General features: G+C 36.0%; 1 protein-coding gene across 3 annotated transcripts in view; it reads left to right on the forward strand.

Moving 5' to 3' along the window:
• ADGRG6 (adhesion G protein-coupled receptor G6) overlaps positions 1–22,857 on the forward strand; it is a 107,623-nt gene extending 84,766 nt beyond the window's left edge. The window contains exons 18-25 of one of the 3 annotated variants that reach the window (XM_088141566.1): positions 2,140–2,267; positions 3,261–3,529; positions 6,261–6,375; positions 7,774–8,057; positions 11,137–11,238; positions 13,774–13,926; positions 14,777–14,823; positions 19,879–20,014. In XM_088141566.1, the coding sequence (XP_087997692.1) occupies positions 2,140–2,267; positions 3,261–3,529; positions 6,261–6,375; positions 7,774–8,057; positions 11,137–11,238; positions 13,774–13,926; positions 14,777–14,790 (1,065 nt within the window). In that variant the 3' untranslated portion in view covers positions 14,791–14,823; positions 19,879–20,014. Of the gene's footprint in view, positions 1–2,139; positions 2,268–3,260; positions 3,530–6,260; positions 6,376–7,773; positions 8,058–11,136; positions 11,239–13,773; positions 13,927–14,776; positions 14,824–19,878 lie in introns of all 3 variants that reach the window. The other 2 variants (XM_088141559.1, XM_088141562.1) reach the window with 2 other exon arrangements.
• Positions 22,858–26,182: the final 3,325 nt, after the last annotated feature.

The following is a 26,182-nucleotide window of genomic DNA, read 5'->3' on the forward strand; positions in this document are numbered from 1 at the left end:
TTCTTGCCCTGTTGAACCATCTTTAGGCAAGCCAAAGAAATAGCAACTGTGTTAAATATTGAGTTTCTTAAAAACATATGATAACGTTTAGACAACCATTTCAGCTTGTCTTCTTGATATTGACAATCCCCAAGATATTTCTGTGATCTTCTGTCTAGGACAAAAGTTAAGCAGGTACACAAGATTTGATTTAACTGGTTTAAATTATTTTTTTTAATGTAAGTTAGGTTTGAAATATCAAGTTACAGGGTGAGAATGAGTTTTTTCCCCACTCCTTCCATCACGCTTCCCTCCTATGATTTATAGTACATCACAGCCACAAAGTTTAATATATGGTTTCCATGGGCCTAGTAATGTGGCAGCCTTTTTTATTTCCTTCTCAAGATTGTTCTGTTCTGCTTCCTCATATTTTTCAGAAAGGAGAGCATTCCTTGAGATAAATTCAATGTGTCCTTTCTCCTGCTGTGAGAACTTTTGTAAGGGTTTCAGAAATGAAGAGAGGGGAAAGTCTTTAGAATCCTGGCAGCATTCCAATCTGAAAACTTTAATATTTTCTGGCCAGTTCTTTTACTTCATTATCCTAATAACACTTCCAGGATTATTTCTGTGCAGAAATGTATGAACCTTTCCAACCTACAGCTGCAGATAAGACATCATGAGGCAGGGGTGCCCCTCACCAGATGGATGTTTTCACCTCTTTAGTGGCTGTGTGCTTTATAGTACAGTACACTTTCTGTCTCTTTCAGCAGAGTTAACATCGCTAACTTCAGATGCTGTCATTATCCTATTTCACTGTTTTCTCAGAAATGCTTAATGCTGAAAGACTATACATAAATGCCTAGGGTAAAAGCCCCTGGAGCTCAGTGGGACTTCAGTATAAATAGGTATGAATGTGATTGTGCTATAAGAAGCATTTTTGTATGGCCACTGTCACAAGCAGGTTGACACTGAGTTGTTCTGAGAAAGGTAAATCACTTGGAAAGTGACCCTATACACAGAAACTACAGTCTGCCTATCCTTGCACTGTAATGAATCTGAATTCACTCAAATCTGAATGAATGGAAAGTCTAAGGGTGTCATCATTATCAAATCCCAAACAAACAGCATGTTTTTAAATCCTATCAGCTGCTTTAACTAAGGAAAAGCTTTTTCAGAGGTGGGAAATTTTGTAGTTGAGAAATAGCAATGAAAGCTGTTTAGTCCCCTTTCCCCACATGAAATTACCTCAGCCTTTGTGATGCCTCCACAAGATTGCAGTTTCATGTTTACCTGTGCTATTAAATGTTAGGGACCTGGCTGGGGGGAAAGTAAATTGAGCGGGTGAACATGTGTAAGAAAATATTCTTGAAACCATTGGGATATCAATCCTCATTTTACTCATTCATTCATTTAATCAATTTATATGGCCACCCATCTTGCTTTGGTGACTCTGGGCAGCTAACACACATATAAACACATTACAAAACAAGCATCAATAAAGAACAACATAAAAAGCCTACAATGGCAGCCAAGGGCAAAACCCAATCAACAAGAAAATGACATCTCATGGGCTCCAGCTAACCTCCTGACCCCCGTGCCCAGGAACAAATCCAAGTTTTAAAGTCTTTTATCTCCTCGTACATGTTTCCAATGCTCCATTTATTTTTATCAAGCTGTGACACAGTACTCAGACTGAAGTTCCCAAATGGCTCTATAAAAGAACACCGGAATACATTTTCACACAGCAAAATGTCATATATGACAAGACTGTTAGACTTTCTGGACTTTTTTATAAAGCAGCATTCCACTGATAAAAGAAAATAAATCCTGACTTCTAAGGAATGCTGAGGAAATAGAAGACTGCAAGTGGAAGGATTACCTACTAAATACTTTTTGTGATCTACAGGATGAAATGATATAAACTATAATGGCTTGCGTTCGCTGCTCATTCCAGCTGTTATGCAACATGCCCTCTGACTTCAGGAACTGTAGGAAGGAAACCAGAGTTGTGACAGCGAAGTACTAAATATATCAAGTGCGGTGTTTTTGGTCAGCATTGCCTATGACTTTCATCTTTGTTGTTGTCACAGGAGAAAATAAACAGGGTTTTCAGAAATGTATTTCTAACAGATTATATACTTTGTTCATTTTTCTGCATAGGATTTGCCAGGAACAGCTTCACAAATAGATCCTGGAAATACCAGAGTCCTCACTTTCATAACATACATTGGTTGTGGAATATCTGCCATATTTTCTGCTGCAACTCTTCTGACATATATTGCTTTTGAGTAAGTATTTGTTAAATAATACTTTTAATTACATTACAGTAATACTTTTCAATCTAATCAGTGTTGCCCAAAATCATTCTGTGGAGAGAGCAACAAGATCAAATTCAAAGTTCAGGTTATTGTCAGTGACTATGAGAAATCAATAAAATTTCATAAATGTAAACCCTGATCCTTAGTCTGCTGTATCAGCAAGTAGATAAGACATGAGTTTTATTTGTGGCAGGAATGTTGTTTTGATGTTGCAAACAAACCAGAACAGATGCCTATAAATAGAATGGCAAAATATTTTTTTAATTCCTGAACCAGGTAAGAATTTGGGATATCAGTATTAAAATTCATCTCTTACCAACTTACTCTGTCTATCATACATGTCCATAGAACACACACACAGAGGTCCATGTGATACCTACAGTTGTTTTAGGGATCCAGACATACAGTTGTTTTCCTGATAATAGTATCCTGGTATCTATGGAAAAATAGAATCAAACTCAAATTACAAAACAATCTGCTCTGATAATAAAAATACCACTTAAAAGCAAATTTATATATCTTATTTTCACAGTAGAAAATTGTGAAAAAATGATAACAGTAATTATTTATCATTTATAATAATTGTGAACAGCACAATGCCTTTGTAGGGATTGTCAGCATCTACGTTCTATAGGAATGGCCCTGCTATGAATTACATTACATTGTATATTGATTGCATATGGATTTTGGGATCATGTTCTGAATGATAAAAATTCATTCAGGAGTAAGAATTTTGTGTTTGTGCATTTTAGAAGGGACAACCACAGGATACTATCCAATATAATGTTAAGTGTACAAGTTTATTAACGGACTTACCTTTTATCAGTAGACGTGAGTACACCTATCCGTGTGTTCTGTTATGGCCTAAATAATTCCAAGGTTCAAAAAAAGGTCAAAAAGGAATGTTTAAGGGATGGAATTCTTACTCGACTACATCATAATTTGCTATCCATTTATCACCAGAAAACTGCGAAGAGATTATCCTTCTAAAATCCTAATGAATTTGAGCACAGCTTTGCTTTGCCTGAATCTGGTCTTCCTCCTTGATGGTTGGATTGCATCATTTGACATAGAAGGCCTCTGCATTGCTATTGCAGCCCTCCTGCATTACTTCCTTCTGGCGACTTTCACCTGGATGGCCCTGGAAGCTGTTCATATGTATATAGCTCTAGTAAAAGTGTTCAATACTTACATTCGCCGATACATATTAAAATTTTGCATCATTGGTTGGGGTAAGTAAGGTTTTTACAGTTTTTGTTTTTAAATTAGCATTCTAATTAATTTAATGAAGTCAGAGCTACAACAGAAGTACAGTAAATGTATGAGGATTATTTTGCTTTTCTGGTTTTTTTCTTCCTCCTTTCCCCCCTTGTTTTTGTCTAAATTAATACTTTTTTTAAGTTGCAGGATTCTCCCCAAACAGTTTGTGGTATTCTACACGGCTACATTTATAGTCTTAAAAGTTTTAAATATTTCATATATTTCATTTCTTATTTCAATTAATTTTTATTCCTAAAAGTGAGCTCTTTCCTTTAAATGTATTTACATAATTTTATTTGACTAATTTATGGAAACTGATAAAGTGCCAGGGAGTGGTTGCTTAGAACTTATTGGGTAGTGTAATATATAATTTTAAGGCATTCATATGTTCCAGATATAAATATTGCTGATTTAAAGAGCTTGACCAAGTGATAATCTCATAAATAGTTTTGAACAGTTCTTGGACAAAAAAATTAGAATTCTTAGGCTGAATAATCCTAGTTTTTATTAGACCAATTTCCAGCCATGGATGCTGTGATTCCTCCCCTGGATTCCTTGTTTTCATTCAGTGAAGCATTTGCTTGGTTTGTTTTACAAATAAAAAAGTGCCTGATGAAGTTACATTCATACAAGAAGGAGAAGAAATGAAGCTGAAAGCAGGGGATGGGTTTATCCCTTTATGTACTTTATGTATCAGTTGTTTTTATTCTGTGTTATACTGTATATATTCATGGCTACAAGGAGCATTTTCATAGCATAATCTTTATACATTATAATCTAATGCAGCACAGTAGTAACTGTTTCTTCTATAAAGCTAAGGAAAAATTACTAAAGAAAATATAGGAATTAATTGATAAATATGTTGCCCATAAGAATGCATTGTGAAGATTATATTGATTAATGTATTCTTTGAAGTATGTTATCATTTGTATATAGTACTTCTGTTCTACTCCTTCAACACTGCCCTAATTTCAAAATTGTTTTCAGGTTGGAAGGAGGGACAGCTTTTATTTATAAAAACATGCAGTGAATAGTGATTCTGATAAATAACCGTACAGTTCATGAAACAAAGCTCCTATTCACTTTTTTTCCTCCTTACATTTGAAATTTTTGAATTATGGAAAAAGCTTTGAGGGCTTGAACACAATTGTTGTATGCAACAATTCATAGAAAGAAATACAAAGCTGTAAACATCAAATACAGCAATAATCTAATTTGTAAGTAGATTTCATATAATTTTAACTATCTTCATTGTTGACACCCATTTTGAGATACTGTACAAAATACCAACCACTAATCTAGAATGGAATGTTAACCCACACATTATTGACATTGGGCTGACTCCTCAGAATTCAGATGGGTTGGAATGTGATTTTCTATAACATGTAATCATTAAATGTGCCCTGAAGTCTAATAAATTATTTTAAGAACAATTTAGGTGGTCCAGCATTTGTCAGTTTAGCAGAGAAATGGTGCTGTCCACCAATGAAGATTTTTTTTATACACTTTGTTACCAGTTGAAATTAGTATCTAGAATACATCATCACTACCTTCTCTTTAAAAGAGTGGGTTAATCTTTATTGCCTGCCCTTGCTCATATGTAGGACCACTCTTATGCACGGCAGCTACTTAGAGCAAAATGCTGAAACTGAAATCTAGTGATGTTTTGTTGAGGATGAAGCTGTTTCTTTTAAGGAAGAGAGATTTCACCCCCAGAGGTGTTCTGCTCTGGGAAGTTGGAGAGGATTAGGAATTCTAGAGAAAGAAAAAGTCAGCTTGTCCCAGTTAAGATATGCCCTTACCGGTGCAGCATCACATATAAAGCCTTTTACTATTATTTTATTCAGCTATTTCTCTCTTGAGGTATTTGAAATGGGACAGAAATACAAGTCAAGCTGAGCTACATTAATGTACCTCAGTGATGCATTACCAAATGGCAGATTTGTTGTTATCTGTAGTACATACACTGCAGCTTAAAGTTAACAATTATAGTGAGTATTTGAAAACAGATTAATGTAGGAAAAAGATGAATGCTAACAATTTTGTTCACATCAAAAAACTCAAATCCACATAGGCATAAATCGATAATCATTGTGTGTGTGTGTGTGTGTAGTGATGTTCAATAGTTTTAGAAATATTGATAATTGATAATAAGCAAATTAATGCAACAGATAAGCTACTGTTGCATTAATTTCTCTATTAGATGGTGTAGCAGGTGGCTGAGGTTCACAAGATGGAAGGCTGGAGGTCCTACCTCTTTTCCCAGAAACTTCAAAGGTCTTCACGCACTTGTCCAGCTTCTGCTTTGAGATAGCAGCTTGGTACTTCCTGCTACTACCATTTATCTTCTGGGGGGGTCCCTCACTTAGCATATACACTTTATTTCAAAGGTTTGAGAGAGATAGGACTGTTACACTCTATCCTTCCTTTCTGGTGATTGAAAGGTCAAAATGCAGAATTTGAAATAATTTCACCTCTTGGTCATGCAGCATATAAGTACAGTGACTAGAGAGTTCAGCCCTTCCTTCCCCCGTGGAAGGTAAACCCAATCCCACAGAAGATAAACAAAAATCTACATGATGAAGATCCATGTGTACTCATGGAGATGTGGACTGTATGTCTGTATCTGCAGTTTACATTCACAGCAGATGGGTTATTATACATTCATTAAACATCCTATTGCTATGTTTTATTTTATTGCAGGTTTACCAGCACTGGTGATCATTATTATTCTAGCAAGCACACATGCAAATACAAATCATATTTACAACAAAGTTCTATATGGCAAAAATAATAAGGAACAAGATGGAGATGATTTGTAAGTATTTGGTATAAAATGTAATGATGCAGACCCCCTAGTACATGCTTATTAATCATTTTTGAAAGTGATGCAAATCCAATAGAGTATGTATATCAAATGCTGATAGTAACGGCAAATACAATAAAGGCAAAATTGTCATGATCTTCTCCCTTCCAAAGAGCCAGTTAAGTGAGCCTTCCACTTTGTTTAAAATGTAACACAAATAGTTCTAGATGTTGGATGAGGAAGAAGCATTATTTAGTGGGAAACTATATGCGTATGCAATTTCCTTACTAAGTAGGGACGTGCATGTAGAAGCTTGTTCTCATAATCATTTCTCTCCTAGTTGGACTGGGGCACGTGATTAATAATATTTCAGTAATGCAGTATTTTGAGTTTTTATTTTGCCTACTATGTCAAAAGTAGTGATGATTCTCCTGGAAACATTTAGTAGAAACCACTGACTTAGGTTGGTGCACGAGTGGCATTTACTTCACATGATTGTTCTTTATTCATTTTGTTGTGGACTTAAATGTCTCTGCCCATGTAACTCCAGAATCTGATAAGGTCAACTTTCCAGACACATGTGCATGAATGGTTCAAAATGGAGATAGTCATATTTTTTATCTGCACTTTATGTGTTTGCTGCTGAAAAGTCTAATATAATATCAGTATCGTGACACAGCATTTATTAGTTCTGCTCCTGCTGGAGTTAACCTCCACTGAAATCAAAGGGATTAACTTCCATTTATATACTTTTAGATTGAAATCATTGCTCATAAAATGTATGTGTATGAGGCATTTATTTGAATTTTTCACTTCAATGTAAACAAATATGTTCCTGGTGAGATAACCACGCACCTTCATTGTTCATAGGATGTTTTCATATTGACTAAATTCCATATCAATAAATATTCAGGCTGCAGTTTTAGGTTTTATTAATGCAGCCAGAGATGGTTATAAAATTAGGAATGTTACATTTGGGATAATACCTATCAAAACATTGAAGTTCTTTGGACAGATTTCAGGAAATCAGAAAGAGTTTGTTCCTATATCAACCTAATGGATCAAAAGAAGCAACAGATTTTAAATACTCAGATTTGTTCAGAGAAACTCTCAATCTTCACTGAGACAGTGGTGGTAATATTTGAAGCATCTAGAAGTGCAGAACAGAGTATCCAATTCTGAGCTTGTTTGATTCTTGTTAATGTTTCTAAATGGTTGGTATCGGGGAAGGAAGGAGGGAGGGAGGGAGGGAGGGGACAGTTAGTTTTCCTTCTATTCCAACTCACCCTGATATACAGCTTTGAGGAAGTAACAGCTAAAGCACAAAACTGATGTGTAAAGTATCCCAAAGCAACCAGAATAAATGGACAACCAATTTTGTATAACATAGAATTAATATTTTCTTTACAGCTGCTGGATTAATAACAGTATTGTATTTTACGTGACTTGTGTTGGCTATTTTGGAATCATGTTCCTCATGAACATTGCCATGTTTGTTGTGGTGATGATGCAAATATGCGGACGAAATGGCAAACGAAGCAATAGGACTATGCGGGAAGAGATCCTGAGGAACCTTCGTAGTGTTATTAGCCTGACCTTCCTCCTAGGCATGACGTGGGGTTTTGCTTTTTTTGCCTGGGGGCCTCTATATCTTCCTTTTGTGTACCTCTTCTGTATTTTCAACTCATTGCAAGGTAAGTAATGGACCATTTTGGAAAATCAATATTAATAATAAGCTTTGGCAACTTACAGATTCAAAGGTAACTGTGCATGGAATTATACATTATGTAGCAGTATAATAGATACATTGTGCTTAAGCATTTGTAAATTAAAGCTCATTTCATCAGATTTATTCATTGTTATCCATGTGTGTATATGTGTGTATACACACACACAGTATCAATAGTAACAATTACACAGTATAAATAGTAACAATTCACATTACAATAATTGATGATAATGGAATTCATAAGCATTGTCCTACCATGGTGGGTGGAACTGCCTGGAACTGGAAACCAACAAAATCTGGAAGTTCTTCAACCTACCATAGGAGCATGTTCTGATTGTTTCAAGAGAGTAATTCATCTAAGTCTCTGGAATTAGAAATGTGGAATCTGCACATTTCTGCTTTCCAACTTGAAAGATTATTCAAAATGTCTAATTTAGAATTAACAAGGCACTCCAAAACTAAGCATAAAATGTTTCTTATTGTTGAAATATTTTTTGTCTTCATGATCATCATCATCATTTGCATTTAGGCAGTACAATTTGTAGAGATATATTCCTGAACAGATGTTTTATACTACAAACAAGTTAGAGTTTCTGCAGTGCTTTCCAAATGACTTCTTAAAAGTTAAGTCACATGTTTGAGAAGGAAGGGGAGGGAAGTTTGGAATGAAACAGTGGGTAATGTTCCAAGCTATTACCCATAGAGAGGCATTGGGGAACTTGCTTCTGAATTTTTCTCTCTCTATTTTTATGAGTAAGGTCATGGAATCTGGGTTCTTATCCCAAATCCAGCTGAATTATTGGTTGTTCTTTGAAAATCCAGTGAGAGTGGGATTCAACATTTACACATTTTTCAAAGAATCCACTGTTCTTAGGAAGAAGAAGGTTTCCAATTTAGCAAACAATCCTAATAGTAGCCTGTGTAAATTAGTTAGAGGAATTAAATAAAAGAACTTGAATTACAAGTTGAACAGAATTTTTTTTTAATGTTAAGCAAATTTGTTACTGAAAAATACAATAACATATCATAGGTACCCACTTCTTAAGCAGCTGTGCTCTATTTGTGAAATTGTTCTGATCTGCTTGTTAATATACTGTATGTGAACCAAAGCAAAACTCAGCAAAGTTACTATAGCTGTTCCCTTAGCAAATAAAAAGGCCAGGTGCCTCTGAGAAATCATTCAATGGACATATTATTTCATTGTACAACTTGTGTATCTATAGGTAATATGAATATTATATAAATTATATTCAAAATGTTGTGGTTAGAATCAAATTATGTAAGCAGTGTGAATCTAATTACTCTCCCTATTGAATTCTAGATAGCTGTATATTAATAATGTCATGTTCTGATTATATACATTTGTTTTTCTTTACCAGTGCCTATATTGCAAAGTTAACACATAAAATGATTATTAATCTACAACATACAGTATGCTATAGAGACCTGTAGTAGTCTTGAAGTATAGATGTGGATTTTTAAAAAAACAAACAGAGAAATAGAGAAATGTTATGGTATTTTTAAATTAATAAAATGGAAAAATACTATTTGTTAAAAATAATATAATTAATAAATACATTTGGAGTACCTTGTTATTAAAAAGGGAAATGCATTTTCAGTTTCATTAATACAATTAACTAGAACAAAATAGGATTCTAAAAAAATGGGATAACAACATAACAATTTCAGTTTGTGGGATGTCCATGCCAAAATTCTGTTGGAGCAACAAGCAAGACGGAATAATATGATAATGCAACAGTATGTGATTTATCTTCTACATCTACATCCAAGTGGATGTAATAATAGACAAGCTAATAAGACATATTTCTGGATTAGGAAAGTCTTGACTTTTCCTGCTGTTTATATAATGCACAAATTGAACATTTTAACCCAGATTTTAATCCAAGCAAAATAATAATGTTCTTCACCACACTCCCCATCTACACATTCTGGCCAAGGGTCCTTCCCACATCAGTACTCAAATTTGCCTCCTTCCTGCCACTTCTGTGCTGTGATTGTTCTGTTGCTAATGGCACTACAGGAGGAGGAAGGGGGTGGAATCTGGAGTGCTGCTATATTAGGACTCTAAGTATGAATGGCACCGGGGAAGTAACAGTGATTTTAGGAAAGCTTTATTTTCTCCTATTTGATGTCACCATTAAGGATACAACATCAGCATGAGTAGTGGGAGTGATGGGGCAAGGAGTTTTTAAGACTGCTGGGAGAAGGGACAGGCGCCCAGGGTTTTCTGGATTGGAGGTCATTCAGATATTAAGCAGATTGGTTTTAAAATGTGGTGGTCTCTCTAATTCCAGGTTCTCCAAAGTGGTCAATATCGATTCCCAAGGGTTGATGAGACTATCCATTGTTGTTGTTTGTTGTACTATTAGTTAAAGTAGTATTTATTAAATTATTTTCATATAATAAATATTTGGGGGTTGATGAACAATCTGAAACTTCATGAAGAGATTGATGAGCTGAAGAGTTTGGGGACCTCTGCTCTAATTTATTAGAAGTTCCAGCTTACTGTGAATCAGTAATTCACATCTGGTTGGGTTTGCACATGAGTAACAATTAGTGAATGTATACATCCAACTATCATATACACTATTTCATGAACCAAAGGTGTTTGTGTCTGTATGTTTCTTATCCGTATTTAAAAACCAAAATTGAATTAGCAAAACTTGGGAGTTCAATGTGCAGAACACAAAAAATCCAATGAGAAATAGCAGTCAAAATAAGATTTCATAAATATTGCATAATTTTTTCTTGAGATCCAGAAAAAGGAAAGTATTTGTGACAAAAATCTAGCATATTCAAGGTAGCTAACAGTAATTGTCATGTAGAATACAAAATGTAAATTAAAAGCGTAAAACTAATGCCCCAATTAGTACTTAAAACCTAACCAAAGAGATGTATCTTGGCTGCTTTTCTAAAGGGGCAGGGAATAGGAGTCAAACACGATTTCTAAATGTTACATGTTACCCTTTTAGTAAAGTCATTTCTAGATTTTCTGGATTATTATTATTATTTTCCTTTTTCAGGTTTATTTATATTTATATTCCACTGTGCAATGAAAGAAAATGTGCAAAAGCAATGGAGAAGACATCTTTGTTGTGGAAGATTCAGGCTGGCAGACAACTCAGGTAATATGAACTATCATTTATGGAGCTCAAAAAGCTAAAATGTACATGATAAGGTAGTCTCTCATCCATGTGCTGACCAGCTAGGACCTGCTAAACAGATCTTACTGGAACTACTAAATAGAAACTATCTACCAGAAAATTGAGAATATGCTATTTCTGCAAATGATGTTATTTCAAAGAATAGTGTTTCTTTGCAATGTTTGTGTAAATATTTGAGGAGATATTAGAAAGTAAAGGCTGAAAGAGAACAATTGCTTTGATCCTTTTATCTTAGCTTTCACTGAATTAAATGTATGTCTTCATAAGTCTGGCAAAATTCCCATTTGGTAGATATATGGGCAGGACCCATATGTAATAGTCATTGTATTCTATGATGTGTTACTTTAATTAAGCTCAGTTCTATTCATTATTATAGTAAAATATCCTTCACCTTGAGTGTGTTATTTATACACGTATCCTTGTAGTTTTCTGGAAAACTGTATGGAACCCCTTATCACCTTCCAGGATTTCTTTTTAACTTCCCAGTCATTTTATGTTTATAATTTCAGGAATGAATGGATTTTTAGTTGTAAGCAGAATTTTAAAGGATCTTCTGTAGTAGTCTTACCAGGAGGTTCTGCATGGTTGTATACCTCTATTGCTCTGAACCTCTTTAAAATTGTCTCTGTAGCTTAGAAAATATTGTTTATAGCCTCATCCAGTTCAAGGAGGTCAGTAGCCAAATTCCCAAGACTGCAAACATTTGAACACCCTGAATCTACCAACTATGCCTCAAATGAGGAACATTTGTGTTTGTGTACTGGGCAGATGGATACATTTCTCTGACTTATGATGGTGGATGTGTGGTTGAATAGTTCTGTTGCATGGTTGAAAGAGGAAAGAGCATGACTCAGAAGCATAAATTTGGAGTAGTTTCTTATAGAAGTTCTTCATATCCTATAGTATGCCATTGTACATTAGGAACTAAAAGCATCGTTTGCATATAAAGTGTATTTTAAAAACATCCAGTTAAAATTTGCAACTCTATCATAATAGTGAAATTCTCCTCACTTCTAAATTCAAGATACACTTCTGTGTTTTCCTTTAAATTAAAAGGAATTAATTAAAATAAATTAAAACTTTTAATTGTTCCTGCCTGCAGTTTAAGATTAACTTTTGGTGTAATTATAGTACAGATAGTCATTGTTCTGCGACTGCCTCGTTTAGCGACCATTTGTAATTACTTTTTTAATTAATTTTTTTAATTAGTTAATTAATGGCTAAAAGACAAATATAGAAGTACATAGAGAAAAGAAAGAAAAAGAGAAAAGAAAAGGTGCTGAAAAGAAAAGCGTTAAAGAAAAAAAAGATAGTTAAAGACGCAACTTCCGCCGTTCTTTACAGTAGTTACAAACAAACCCATTATCCCTCCTCTCTCCTTAACATTACAGTCATTCTTTCAACCCCTTATTCAATCTTTTTTCAATGGTCAAATCCAGAAATCACCATTTCACTTTTTTCCATTTTCAGCAAAAAGTTCATAAAAGGTTTCCAGTCTTTAATAAAAGTACTTATTGTTTTGTCCCTGATCAAATAGGTCAGTTTTGCCATCTCTGCTAATTCTGCCATCTTCACAATCCATTCCTGCATTGTGGGCATTTTAGTATTTCTCCATCTTTGTGCATACAGGTAGTCCTCAGCTTACAACTATTCGTTCAGCAACCGTTTGAAGCTATGACAGCACTGAATGAATGGTGGTTACAACCAGTCCTCAGAGTTCTGGCCATCCCAGCACTCCCATGGTCATGTGATCATGATCTGGGTGCTTGGCAACTGGCTCGCACTTAAGACCAGTTGCAGCACCCCACTGCAGCATTCCACAATCACGTGATCGCCATTTGTGACCTTTCCTGATGACTTCCCCACAGAGTCAATGGGGGAAGCCAGCAGGGAAGGTCACAAGTCACTGGGGTAAGTCTCCCCCACCTGCACCATCCTCCCCAGTCCCTTTTCATTTGTACTGTGCCAGCCACTCACATACTCCCAAAATCCTCCCCAGCCTCACCACACCTTCCTTATGCACCCTCCCTGAGCCTCCCAATGCCGCCCTTGTGCATCCTCTCCAGCCTCACTGCACTTCCCATGCACACCCCTCCCAAGTCTCACCACACCTCCCTCGCTCACCCCCACACACCCTCCCTGAGCCTCACCATGCCTCCCCCACCACTTGCACACCCTCTTTCTCCCTCCCCTACCTGGCAGCAACAACCCAAGCCTCCCTATACGAGGACTATCTGTATATTATGTTAGTGGCAGTGTGGGAATAATTTTATGTTATACATGTATGTTATCATTGCACATCTAAAATTCCTATATTGTCAGCACAGAGGAAATGCATGATAGCCTGATTTGCATGATAAGGGGTAATAAGCACACCAGGAAAAAATGAAAATGATGTGCTTTCTTTAATTCCATTTCTTTGTTTCTTTTAAGGTCTGAACAATTATTTTAACCTGGTATGCAATCACAGCCAGTTTTGCTTTCATTTATTTTCAGACTGGAGTAAAACAGCAACTAATATAATAAAGAAGAGTTCAGACAACCTGGGGAAATCTTTATCTTCCAGTTCTATTGGTTCTAATTCAACATACCTGACTTCAAAATCAAAATCCACATCAAACACCTACCATAAAAGGAACAGCCATTCTGGTCAGTAGTTTTCAGTATGAAAAGTCTATCTTTAAAATGAAGTATCCACCTGGGATAACTTGCTTTACCCTGATGTGGAACCTTAGATAAGTTTATGCACAGGAAATGCAGCCATAGGAATTAACCAGAATTTGGCTGAGGTTCATCTGATTCAATGCAGTTTTCCCAACAGCCCATACAAGTGAAATACATAGGCGTAAGGCCCTCAAGCCACCCATGCTATTGCATTATTTACCTTTAAGATTATCAAAAGCTAAGGCTTACCTAAATCTAAAACATAGTAAGGTTGTTGGCACTTTCAATGAAACACTGCTAACACTCCTTTTTCATATAAATAACATTGTATTAAGTGCAACAAAAATTTCTCTGAAAATGTTTAAAATCCTAATTATTGGCATATCACACCATATTGTATTAATTACAAGTGGTCTATTAAATGTTTAAGAATTACCATAGGTAACTAATTTGGTGCATTGTTGTGAATTAAAACTTTATTCCCAGAAATACTCCATTACATAGTAGATGTTTTCTTTAAGTATCTGTAGGTGATTATTTATCCCTGGTCGTGATACAGACTATTAGCCTCTTTTTAATATAAATAACAGCAATAATAATATGCTCATGTTATATGCAAACTTTGTAAGACACAGTTTGTGTTAATCTTTTTTTCTATATGAATTGTAATCTGCTTGAGTACTTCTGTGTAAAATACAGTTATTCAAATTGGTATATTATGCTCATGTTTAATCATAATTTAGTAAATTATATGGTGGTGGATATCTCCAAGTAATTGTTGAATTATTTTACTGTTCCTGTAATTGATTCAGCTGCTCATATGTTTACGGTATAGATAATGTCTTCTAAGAACATGTCCTCACCAGGGGTCGAACATTCAAGGTAAAGTGTGCATCACATTTGCTGAATGCATGATTTCCAAATGCTTGCGTAAGGACACTTGCATGAAGTTTCAATCAGCAGAAAAGATTAACTAATCATACATATTGCTTCATTCTATACTATGCAATTTTCTCTATCATTAATTCTGGCTGACTATAATTTGGTACACAACAGTGCTTTAGATTATGGTTAGTGTGAAAATTAAACATTCATTATTGGTTGAGGTAAACACACAATGAAAACACCTCCATCCAACGGTGAAGTTTGCTTGCATATTCCAAGATCTATTCATGTATAGTTTCTATCATGAAAGATCACTGCAAGTCATTTATTTCTCAGAGGCTTCCCTCACATTTCTTATTCCATTATGTGGCTCAAATACATATTGTTCAATACACACTTTTCTCAAAAATGTGTATAGTAGCTTACAAAAACAAAGCAAAAAAGACGCCATTAAAGTGATTCACCTAATTTATAATAATGTTTACAAGAAATTATTGTATTCTCTGATGCTGAACTTTTTTCTAATGATTAGAAAAAGCTTTCAATTACTAACTGAATTAGATTTTTAAAGTATGCAGTAAGCATAGACAGTGTATACAAGTTGATTCAGCATTTATTGTAATATCTAGCCAACCTGATGAAAGTAGGATGGACTCTGCTGGATTCAGCTATCGTATAGTGACTGACAGAGGCATCCCAAAAGCTTATGGGTAGGAAATAAGGGAATTGCCTTCTTCAGCTATTGCTCCCTTACAGCTGGTATAAGCCATGCTGCCTTTGAGCCTCAGCCTAATATGCAACTATTAAGCCATCGCGCCTATTCTTTGTGAATAAGTCTTGCCCTGGTGACTTAGATTTGCCACCCTCCGAGTCACTGTCTGTGGCCCATGGACCCTCAATCCCATGTACTCTGCATTCAAAAAGCCAGCATGCACGTGTTCATATTCCAGGGCCTCATTCTATTTTAGCCTCCAAGAAAGGGAGCAGGCATTATGAGCGTGAAAGCAGGCAACTGCCATCCCCCTTCCTGCAGGGTCCACCTTCCCCCAACCTGGCTAGGAGAAGTGATCAAGGCAGGGGAGGGGAGGATGGCATCTGGGAGTGGGTCAAGCTACTCTGTATCAGCAGCCGAGAGTTCTGCTTCTGTCTCCAGCTCCTGGGATGGAAAAGATCTTATCAGCAAAGTGGGGAGAGAGAAAGAAGGAGGGAGCTGGGAAAGCCTGAAACAATGGTGGAAGCTTCTCCACTCACCACAGGGAAGGAAAGAGATGAAACTATGAAAGGCCATAGTCCTGGAGCACCACTGCAGCACCAAGTTGCTGCAATTCATTCCTATCTGTGGTGGATATGAATCACCAAGGCTGTGTGCCTCTCTTTGGATCCTCCTTCACCACCTGCTTGATGAAAGAGAACTGAAAGGAGGAATAAAGACTGCAGCTCTCTGGTTTTCTCCTTTGACACATTTCACACGTGAATTAGGAGGAATAAACCTATTTCCTCTCCAAAGGAAAGGGGGGGAAAGGAAGAAATTTATTGCACCATCCCAAGCAACCTGGGGCCACAATAGGGATGAACGAGGGCTAGCAGACCTATCTAAGTGAACGGGACCCCAATGTAGTTTGGAGGCTTTCCATGGAAGGCCCGACAGGTAGCTTGGATGTTCCTATAAGATGAGAGCTGGAAAGAGCCTTTTGGGGCCTGCAAAGAGCCTTTTGGGTCCATCATTAGGGCCAAAAGACCAGAAGGAAGGATCTGAAACAACCCTAGCTGATTTACCTCTCAAAGGACTGATGGTGGGAGCTGCGAAATCCTGTGCTTGTTCTCCCTTTGCCTCCAACAGACTTCTCTTCTATGGAGGCTTGCAAGTATGTCCTAGCAGTTGGGTGGAGGAGGAATTAATGGGTTTTCCTTGGAAAGCAAAGCTTCCCTTTGAAAGATTTTGCTGTTAATGCTGCTGAGCTACAGAACCCAGCATCCCTTACCATTGACTGGACTGGCTGAGGTTGCTGGGAATTGCAATTCAGCAACATTTGCAGAGTCACATAGATTATGGATTAAAATGTAGTTATTGCAATAAATAACTGTTGTATTTATGAATAAAAAGGTTTTAGTATTGCAGCCCTCAGGTTAATGAGCTGTCTTCATAGGGGGATGATTGGAGTTTGAGCCTCCTAATCTAGTCCCACTTCTAAATTTGTTCTTACAAGTGTTATGGCAGCAGATGCCGTATTGCTGTCTTGTTCGCCACATTTCACCTCTGCGGCTAACTCCAAGTTCCAACAGAGTGAAGGGGAAAACTTTCTATATTTTCCATGCTGTGGTTTATTTCATATACCTCTGTTGTACCTCTCCTTACTGATCTTCCTTCTAAACCCTCAAACCCTAAACACTGTAGGAGAACTGCTTTAGCCCTTAAATCATTTTTCTGATGATTTAAGGAGTATAGATTGATACATAATAAATGCACATAATGTAACATGCAAGAAATCATAACTACGTTTTTTCAAAAGTACTACAAAATCAGTAAACCATGAACCTTGCCATATAAGAATGTTTGCCAAAAAAAAAAAATCATTCTGGTATACTTTAGCATGCTTTCTTCCATGTGAAAAAAAAAATCCTGTGTAATTTGCATTTGCTTCATTTGCACTTCATAAGTAATTGTCATTTTAAATCTACCTAATTTAGGCTGTGCATTATTGTAAAAAGTATCTGAGGAATCCTCCTTTCTTTCTTGTTTATACTTGTGATCAATTCAAATTTTATCTAGTTGCTTGTATGGGTAAATGAACGCAAAACATTTTAAAGAATATTTAATTATTGTTTGCATAAATATAAAATTTAAATATTCATAGTAAAACATAGCAATTGTAATAAGATCAGCAGGTGAAATCTTATTTGTTAGATATCCATAAAAATGTGTTTAATGGCACATCAAGAGGAACATTATATGAGTGCCATCTAATGGCCACATTTAGACCAGCAAAGCTGTTTAGTGGCTTGAACTGTAGCCTTCTGTTAATACCTGACTCAGAAGTTTGTTCTGGGTATACTCAAGTTTGAAGTGAGCAGCATGAACACAGCTGACTGTACCCAGTTGGTTTCAGCTGACACTTTAGACAGTACTGATTATGATCCAGTGTACCTCTTCCAAAGTCTGAAAGAATTAAAATAATATTAAGCATTATTGAAAAAGAATTTGGTAAATTCTATCAGTGTTGTTATAGACATTCATGTGCACCCTGGGTCAAAATTACATATCTTGGTTTTAGTGGGGAAAAAATTTCAAGTTCTTTCTCTTTTTCAGTAACACGGGATACCATTTATTCTATGTAATAACTAGGGATGAATCAATCAATATTACTTTCACAGATATTTAGCCATAAACTCTTGTTTCTGTGTTAATGTCTACACTGAAAACAACTCAGTCCACACAAAATGCATTTAAATACAGTACGTATTCTTTCTTCTCAAAGTGTACTCGTTAAATGCATTTTGGTACCTTTTATATGAAAAGGAAGCATAGTGGAAGGTGTGTCTCTCTTAATTTATACCAGAATTTGCCAATATCAGTTCTGCCAAGAATCTTTAGTCATATCATAACGATGTGAAATATTTTCCTGTGAAGGCCCAGCTGATTTTGTACAGCATAATGGAAATGCACAATATGATCGTAGCACAACACAGGGTAGGAAACGATGCACATTATAAGAAAGAATGTAAAGTTGTCAGTTTCAGTGGCAATTCTGTCCCTTCTTTACAATTTCAAGCAGTGTCATCTTTAGATGCAGCTTGATAGATTCTGCATCTCCAGGAATGGTACATGAGTCTGACATTCATTTCAATGAAAATAACACAGTCTGCATGCACGAATAAAATGGAATGTGAAAGTAAATTGATAATGAGGAACTTAAAAATGAGGAATGCACTCAAAATACTTTCTCAGCACATAACAAGCTGAGCTTAAAAATGGTGAAACCCATAGACATTAATTGCTATTGATTTTAGTGCGACTTAAACAAAGTGCCCCTTTCCTCGTTTCAGCAATTTAGTCGTAAGAGATGTATTTCTTTTCCCTTTCTGGCATCACTCTTAGTGAGATCTATTTTCTCCTGTCCTTATTCTGAATTGGTTCATACATTCAGAGCAGACTTTTCATGTGAAATTATCCTGAATCCTGTTCAGAATGAAGCAAGTAACATGCCCCTCTTTCTGTACAGCACCATCATAATCACATTCCCAGTACGATAACAGGCTAATGTTTACACCAAAAAGCATTTAAGGTAGTCCTCACCTAACAACTACAGTTGGGAATGGAACCTTGATCGTTGAGCGAAGTGGTCATTATTATTTCAGATCATGTAGGCTGAAGGCACAGAATTTAATTTAATTTTAATTAATTAATTTAATCTAGATAGATCGGGAGTACAAAAAGTGTGGTGCATATGCAGTCCAAAAGCACCCATTTTGTAGCTCCGAGAGGATGTGTGGGCTGAATTTTTCAGGCAGATTATAATGATGTTGTTATTAATGGGCAAAATGTGTACCTTAAGACTTCAAGACATTCATTGCACCTTTTAGAAACCCTCCCCCCCCCCACAGTTCAGTTGATTGTTCCCATTTTGTGAGGTTTTAAAGAGTAAAATTGGTGACTTAATTCTTAGGAAAGCTTAAAGCACCGTTTTGCTTCTTTTATTTTCCCCAAGCTTCCAAAAAAACCAAACCCATGGCTTATTTGTAATTGCCTCCCTAAAACAGAAAAATGATAAAAATTTACAATAAATTAATAAAGGAAAAACTTTTGAAGTATGATCGGTAACGTGCAACGCAAAACCTGTTGTAACATAGAAGCCGACAGAGCTTACACACTCATGGTATGGATTATTAAAAAAAAAAAAATCACAGAGTTTTGAACAAAAGTAAAAAGGTATTATATGCTTTACAGTATTTACTTAGGGGTTGCCTGAGGTCGTCCACTTGGCAGTAAATCCTATTTTCAAAATTACTCACTTTTCACTTTTTTTTGTTTTGTTTTGTCTTGTTTTTAATCAGACAATGTTTTTCTTGACAAGCCTTCACCAAAATACACCCAAGTGGACACGGAGCAGACGTCAATCATCCCAGTTTACCAAGTCATTGACAAAGTGAAGGGTTACTACAGTACCCAGTCAGACAATTTCTATAGAAATATGATCATGTCAGACTCCCTGAGCCACAGTACAAAATTCTGAATGTCTGGGCATCTGGAAGAAGAGAAAGCAACAAACAGAATGACGATTCTAAATGTTGGATTTGGTGACTGGCTGAAGAAATAAACTCTACCAAAGTGTTGTGCTTTATCCAGTTACATTAGTTGTTCGGCGACATCCTTGCTATCTATGGTTGGAGAAACAGAACATCTAATTAATTCTCTCCACTGACCCAGTATTGATGCTGACCTCTCTCATCACAACAGTTCTCAAGTTTCTATCAGTGACATGTTAATTAATCCCATTTGTAATCTTGCAAAATTAAAAATATTGTAAAGCCCAAGACTAAAGCTTTGTAACTTCCAAAGACATTTTAAAAGCATGTTGTTAAGAAGTTGTATGGAAACCTACATTCTTGGAAGTTTTCCTCTCTGTTATGTTTGTGTGTGTGTGTGCGCGCGTGGGTGTGTAGCCTTTTACAGGGAGTGCTATTCAATTGTGCCTGTCCATAGGTAGAATGGATCCCCTTTCTTCATATAACCAAATCTACTAGGGAGTGTAAAGGGATGACAGAATATTCTGCTTGCGGCACAAGCAGAAGTCTGCTTGCGCAACGCTAGCGGTATCATGGAGGATTTTATAGATTTTTTTTCTCCACAGACAAGGCAAAGAAAAACTATTTTTAGTGAATTAATACATGTTTGTGCCTAATTACAGAAACCAAAAGTGTTTCAGAGGTTATCTTATTCTTGATCTTAACTCTTGCTTGCAAACTCTGGGCCATATTTATAATTGTATTAATGGCAGAAGTATTGAAGTATGCTTCTTTGCCTTTAGAAGAGCTTAATGATGTGTTTTATGTAACTTGAAAGTTTGCCTAGTCCTAGACCAAAAGAAACTGAGCAGTTGAATGTGTCACTGTTTTTATGCATCTTCATCATGATCAAAGAATAGAAATTCTGAGTCAGCCCAAGTATACATAAATTTCCATGGGTTCCTCCTAATTTGTTTTATTTTTCACATCCTTATACATGTGGAACTCCAGGCTGGAACTTGAAGGTTTTCTGTTGATTCCTGCCTTAAGAGCAACGCACATATTTATTTAGAATGTTTGCAAATTTAAAAAACGACTCCTCATTATGTAAGAGGAAATATCCATTTATATGGGAAATCCATATGTTCACTGGCCTGCACATTGGAGCTCATGTTTATTAACCTGTACAATTATATACAACAATGCATAAAATGATTGATATAAGTATTGATTGTGTCCCATCAAGTCAATGTCAGCTCTTAGATCTTTTCACCCAGATAGACCTTTTCCAAGATAAGTATTGAAACTTACCTATCCAGAAATCTGTATAATTTCAAATACGTGCCGCTGCTGAAATAACTGAGATACTCACATGTAAGTATAGTAGTCATACCGTCATCTTTACTTCCCTTCATACAATGTTTTGAATTACAGACTGTGTCATTACATACTCTGATTGTAGCACATGTACTTAGATTTACTAAAGTCAGTATGCCTCATCCTTAAAGGGGAAGCATGTTATGTTCATTGTTTCACACAATTTCTCTTTGGATGAAATTAGTTAAAATAAATGCTCCAAATATCAAAAAATTACATGCGAAATATAAAACAATCTTTGTCACTTGCTCAATTCTTTAATAACTCTTTACTGTGTGCTACGTTATTTAGTCTCCCAGTAATTCATAGTATAATCTTCAGTGTGTCTTCTCAGAAGCAACTCCCATTAAATACAGTGGGACTTACTTTAAGGTAAATTTGTACAGAACTACAACTGCAAATTTTATCACTCACTGAGAAGCGGTCATAGAATACCCCTGTATTTCTATTGCAATGATCTCTACATGCTTACTTTCAAAATACATTTCAAATGTTTTTCTTCTGCTGTATTGTATCTGTTTAAGAACTACCATTTATTAATTTTCACCATCAGAATTGTCAAATTAAGGTGCCCTGTAAAGCTGCTTGACTTCAAACTATTTAATCTTTTTTTTCTTAATCTCTAAAAGGAATTATTTATCGCAGGTTATGGATTTAACTTTATGTGCGTGAATGATTCCTTATGACATCAAATTATACCAGAGTCTGATGGGATCAAACAGCTTTACTAGGGAGAATATTTTGTTCACATGTGCTTTCTAAAAAATTAGTAAATGTATATCTCTTAATAGATTTCAGAAAGTAGCTTGTGTGACATTTCTTCTGGATAAAAATATTCAAAATGAGAAAGGAAAATGTGTTTCTGAATATGGTAATTGGAAGTAAATAAAATTAAAACGATAAATAAGGCTTCACTTTCATTAGAGAAGATTGTTATACTTTAGTTTTTCCTTAAGACAGTTTCATCTGACTAGCAGATTAATGTGAAATTTGCCTGTATTTTCACTAAATTAAGAATATTCTTTCTCTTTACTACCATGTAGTAATCCTTAAAAATCTATTTCAGATGAATATTTTCCAGTGCTCTTCTTTCATCATATTGTCTTTCTATGTAAAACTTTGATTTTCTTATCAGCAAAGTCTAACTTCCCTTGTATATATTTATTTATTTCTGAGATTCAAACTATGTAAGCATATTTCAGCTGCATACTGGCAATCCTTGTAATTATATGCAATCTTTAAGTCATTGGGAAAAAATAGCATGAGTGAGTATGTCTGGGCATGTTGGATTTGCTATGTGTACAGCTTATTGGATAAGCTTTTGTTTATGAGGGAAATACTGATATAATTTCAAATATTAGTTTTTAGAGACTAGTGATACAATTTATAGAAAGAATTGTAATATCAATAGTCCAAGTCATTAAATTTTTTAAAATTGTGAGTGACATTGATTCTTTGCAACTAATCAGTGAAGTTTTTTGATAGGATCCTGGAGAATAACCTATTCCTTCCGGCTGACTTTTCTCACCCAGAATTTGGAGATGGGAGAGGTAGACCAGGCACTGTTTGGAGGACAGGGAACTTTAAACTCTGCCTCATGACCTTCTGAGGATCACAAGAGCTACCTGATGGTGTTGTAATTGGAATGGGTTGGGATGACATGGGGGGGAGGGCATTTTTTATATATTGTCAGGGACTTCAAGGTGAGAGAAAAGCAAACAATCTCATAATTAACTCCCCCCTCCCTCCAAAATAGTGCAAAATTACCATTTTAGGCCAATATCACACCTTTTTCAGGGGGGTTTGGTGGGGTTAGGAGTGGAAGTGGTTTGCCTCCCAGGGGCTTCTCACTCCTATTCCCACTTTTAACACTAAAATCGGGCAGGAGTTACAAAAGTGCATTGACTTTTATGTCCCCAGCCAATGCTTAGCATCACCATATGTATTCCTTACACATTTATCCATAAATATGCAAACAACCAAGGGTACGTCACACATCTTTATTCCCTGCTCTCAGTTTTGAACCATTCTCTTAGTATTTAATTTATTCACATGGATGTTTCCATCATCTCTCACTATTTCTGAATTCAGCAACCAACCTTCAACTCCATACTTGCACAAAGCATTCCAAGATTCAAGCCTATTCACTTTATTCAATAAACATAAACCTTTCTCACATTCATATATTTCTCAATGCCTATGTCTACACACCAGTCAAGTAAAAGTCATACTGCATTTGCAAAATTTTACTCATAGTTGCCTCTTGTAACTTTTCAGTCCAAATTCTGGCACTTTCCCAGTGCAAATTTGCTCTTTCCATTTATTCTGACAACACTTTTTAAGGGTAAATGACAATTTTGCATCCACTCTTGCTATTTTTCCCTTTGCATAGGAGGAAAAAAGTAGGATTCTTCCAACTGTCTGATATGGATGCAGTCTTCGCACTTCACACAAGAAGTAACATTGCTGCTCCTTAAGCAAACCACATCCATATTTAAACTTTTACCCAGTTATGTCATCTACTCCTGCAGCTTTACCATTATTCAAGATCCTAACATTTATGAATTCCTTTTCAGCATTTTTCCCTTGAATATTAACATTTATAGTGTTTCTTTCTATCCCACTCTTTGACGTATCCCATGCAAATCTCTAAAATGTTCCTTCCAGCATACCCTCATTTCAGTTTCATTCCAAATCAGTTTATCCATTTTAATTGTATTCACTTGCAGAAGGCTTCTTGTCATCCCTCTTCCCACAGCTATCTTTCCTTTTATACATTTTATATTTTCATTTCATCTCATTCCTTGAGACAAGCTTTCACAGAACTTCATTTTCAGACAATGCCAATGGCCTATTTGGATGGAAGATATAAAGGATTACCAACTACACATCTTTTATGCATTTGTAATAATTCACCAGTGGAAGATCTGATCCATTACTTATTACATTGCAAATTATATCAGGGACCTAGTGCTAGATTCATCATGCCTTTGTTAACCCAATTGAATCAGTCTAGCACAAAAGAAGAAATCTATTTTCTATTGACTGATATAGATGAATATGTAACAAAACTTGCATTGTTTGCAATGGCTGCAAGGAAGATATGAAAGATGTTGACAGTGTTAATATTAGAGGGAACAAATTGAACTGATAAGGATTGTTGCAATTTTACATGAATCTTGCTAAAACCTATGGTTGCAAATAAATGTATTACTACTACTACAAAGAGCCCATTGGCCAAATTGATTGGTCTCTTGGAGGTGGGTCTTTGGAATCCTTCCTTTTGATCTGTTCTAGGAAAATTCAGGAATCCTGGCTCCAAACTGGAATTAGATTGATGACATTTAGTTTATTTCTTGGTAACATTTGTATGAGATGGAAAAAGATAACAAATTATATAAACTAAATGTTGACACAATGTGTGTGAAACCCCAATTATTATTTATATCTGCTCCCCTTTCTCTTCAAAAACGTTTTAGGTTTGTAAGATTCCTATGTTTTGTTTATATATTTTATTTGCCCACCCATCTTTCTCCTGTGAATCTGGGCAATTTAACATACAGCATTGTTACAGAACATAATGTAACTGAGGCCACATAAATAACTCACACCTGCAATCATTTGTTAATTCAGCCTAGCTCACCTATCATCCTGGCCAAACACCTGAGAGAACAGCCAGAGATAGATAGAAGATAGCTAGATGGTGGGTGGGTGGGTGGGTGGATGGATGGATGGATGGATGGATGGATGGATGGATGGACGGACGGATGGATGGACAGATGGACGGATGGACGGATGGACGGATGGATGATAGGTAGGTTCATGGTAACCAGGGAGAACATGAAATTCTAAGCTGCTCCTGTATGAAAACTTTCGCAGAAATCACCCAGGACAAAGATCCCAGGGTGATCCAAGGCCTGACTAGCTCAAGAAGATACAGGCATACAGGCACTGTATCCTTCCAGCGACCCAGCCAACTAAAGGCAGCAGCATATACTCTTACTGCTGGCAGATTTTCATGAAACATCTGGTCATCAAAATGAAATCACTACAGACCCCCTTCCTGGCTTCCAATCCAGTTTGATACAAATTCAAATGTAGAGGCATTTAAATTAAAGTGAAGCAGATCAGCACACAGTTCAGATACAGACACCAATGCAAATTCATTCCTGCACCTTAACAGTATATTATTTCAAATGAAATTAGCATTCACACCATTACTCCAGATAACTAACCTTAGATTGGAACAAAAGTTTACTTTCCATGAAATTGTCCAGCTGGCCATTTTCTTCCGTAAGTTATATTGGTGTTTCACTGCTTGTGTACTGGGAGGAGAAATGTCAGAACAGTGAAAGATATGTTTTGCAAAACAAAATTGAACTCAGGAAGTGAAAAATTTTACAACAAAAATTAAGATCTACAAAAATCAGTTGTTAGCCATGGAGTGAATCTCAGTCAAAAACACTGATGCAGAAAACAATTTTGACCCATATTCTTGGCATTCATTCTTCTGAAAGCTAAGGATAGCCTTCTGAAGGGTCTTCTTATAATGGACTTGGCAAGATGCAATACCTGGACTACTTCACAGGATTCTTGTGAAAGGGAGAAAAAGAACTGAGTGTCGTCCAAACTGAAGACATCCAGCTCTGAATACTCTGATGATCTTACCCAGTGGTTTCATGTGAACGGTAAAACAACAAGGGTGAAAGATTGATTCCCTGTGGAACTCTACAGCCTAGCATCCATGGGGCCAAGC

The sequence above is a fragment of the Python bivittatus genome, unplaced genomic scaffold (genome assembly GCF_059951505.1).
Source record: "Python bivittatus isolate LINGU-HERP-01145 unplaced genomic scaffold, Pbiv_v1 ctg000020_np1212, whole genome shotgun sequence".
In the NCBI taxonomy this organism is placed as follows: domain Eukaryota; kingdom Metazoa; phylum Chordata; class Lepidosauria; order Squamata; family Pythonidae; genus Python; species Python bivittatus.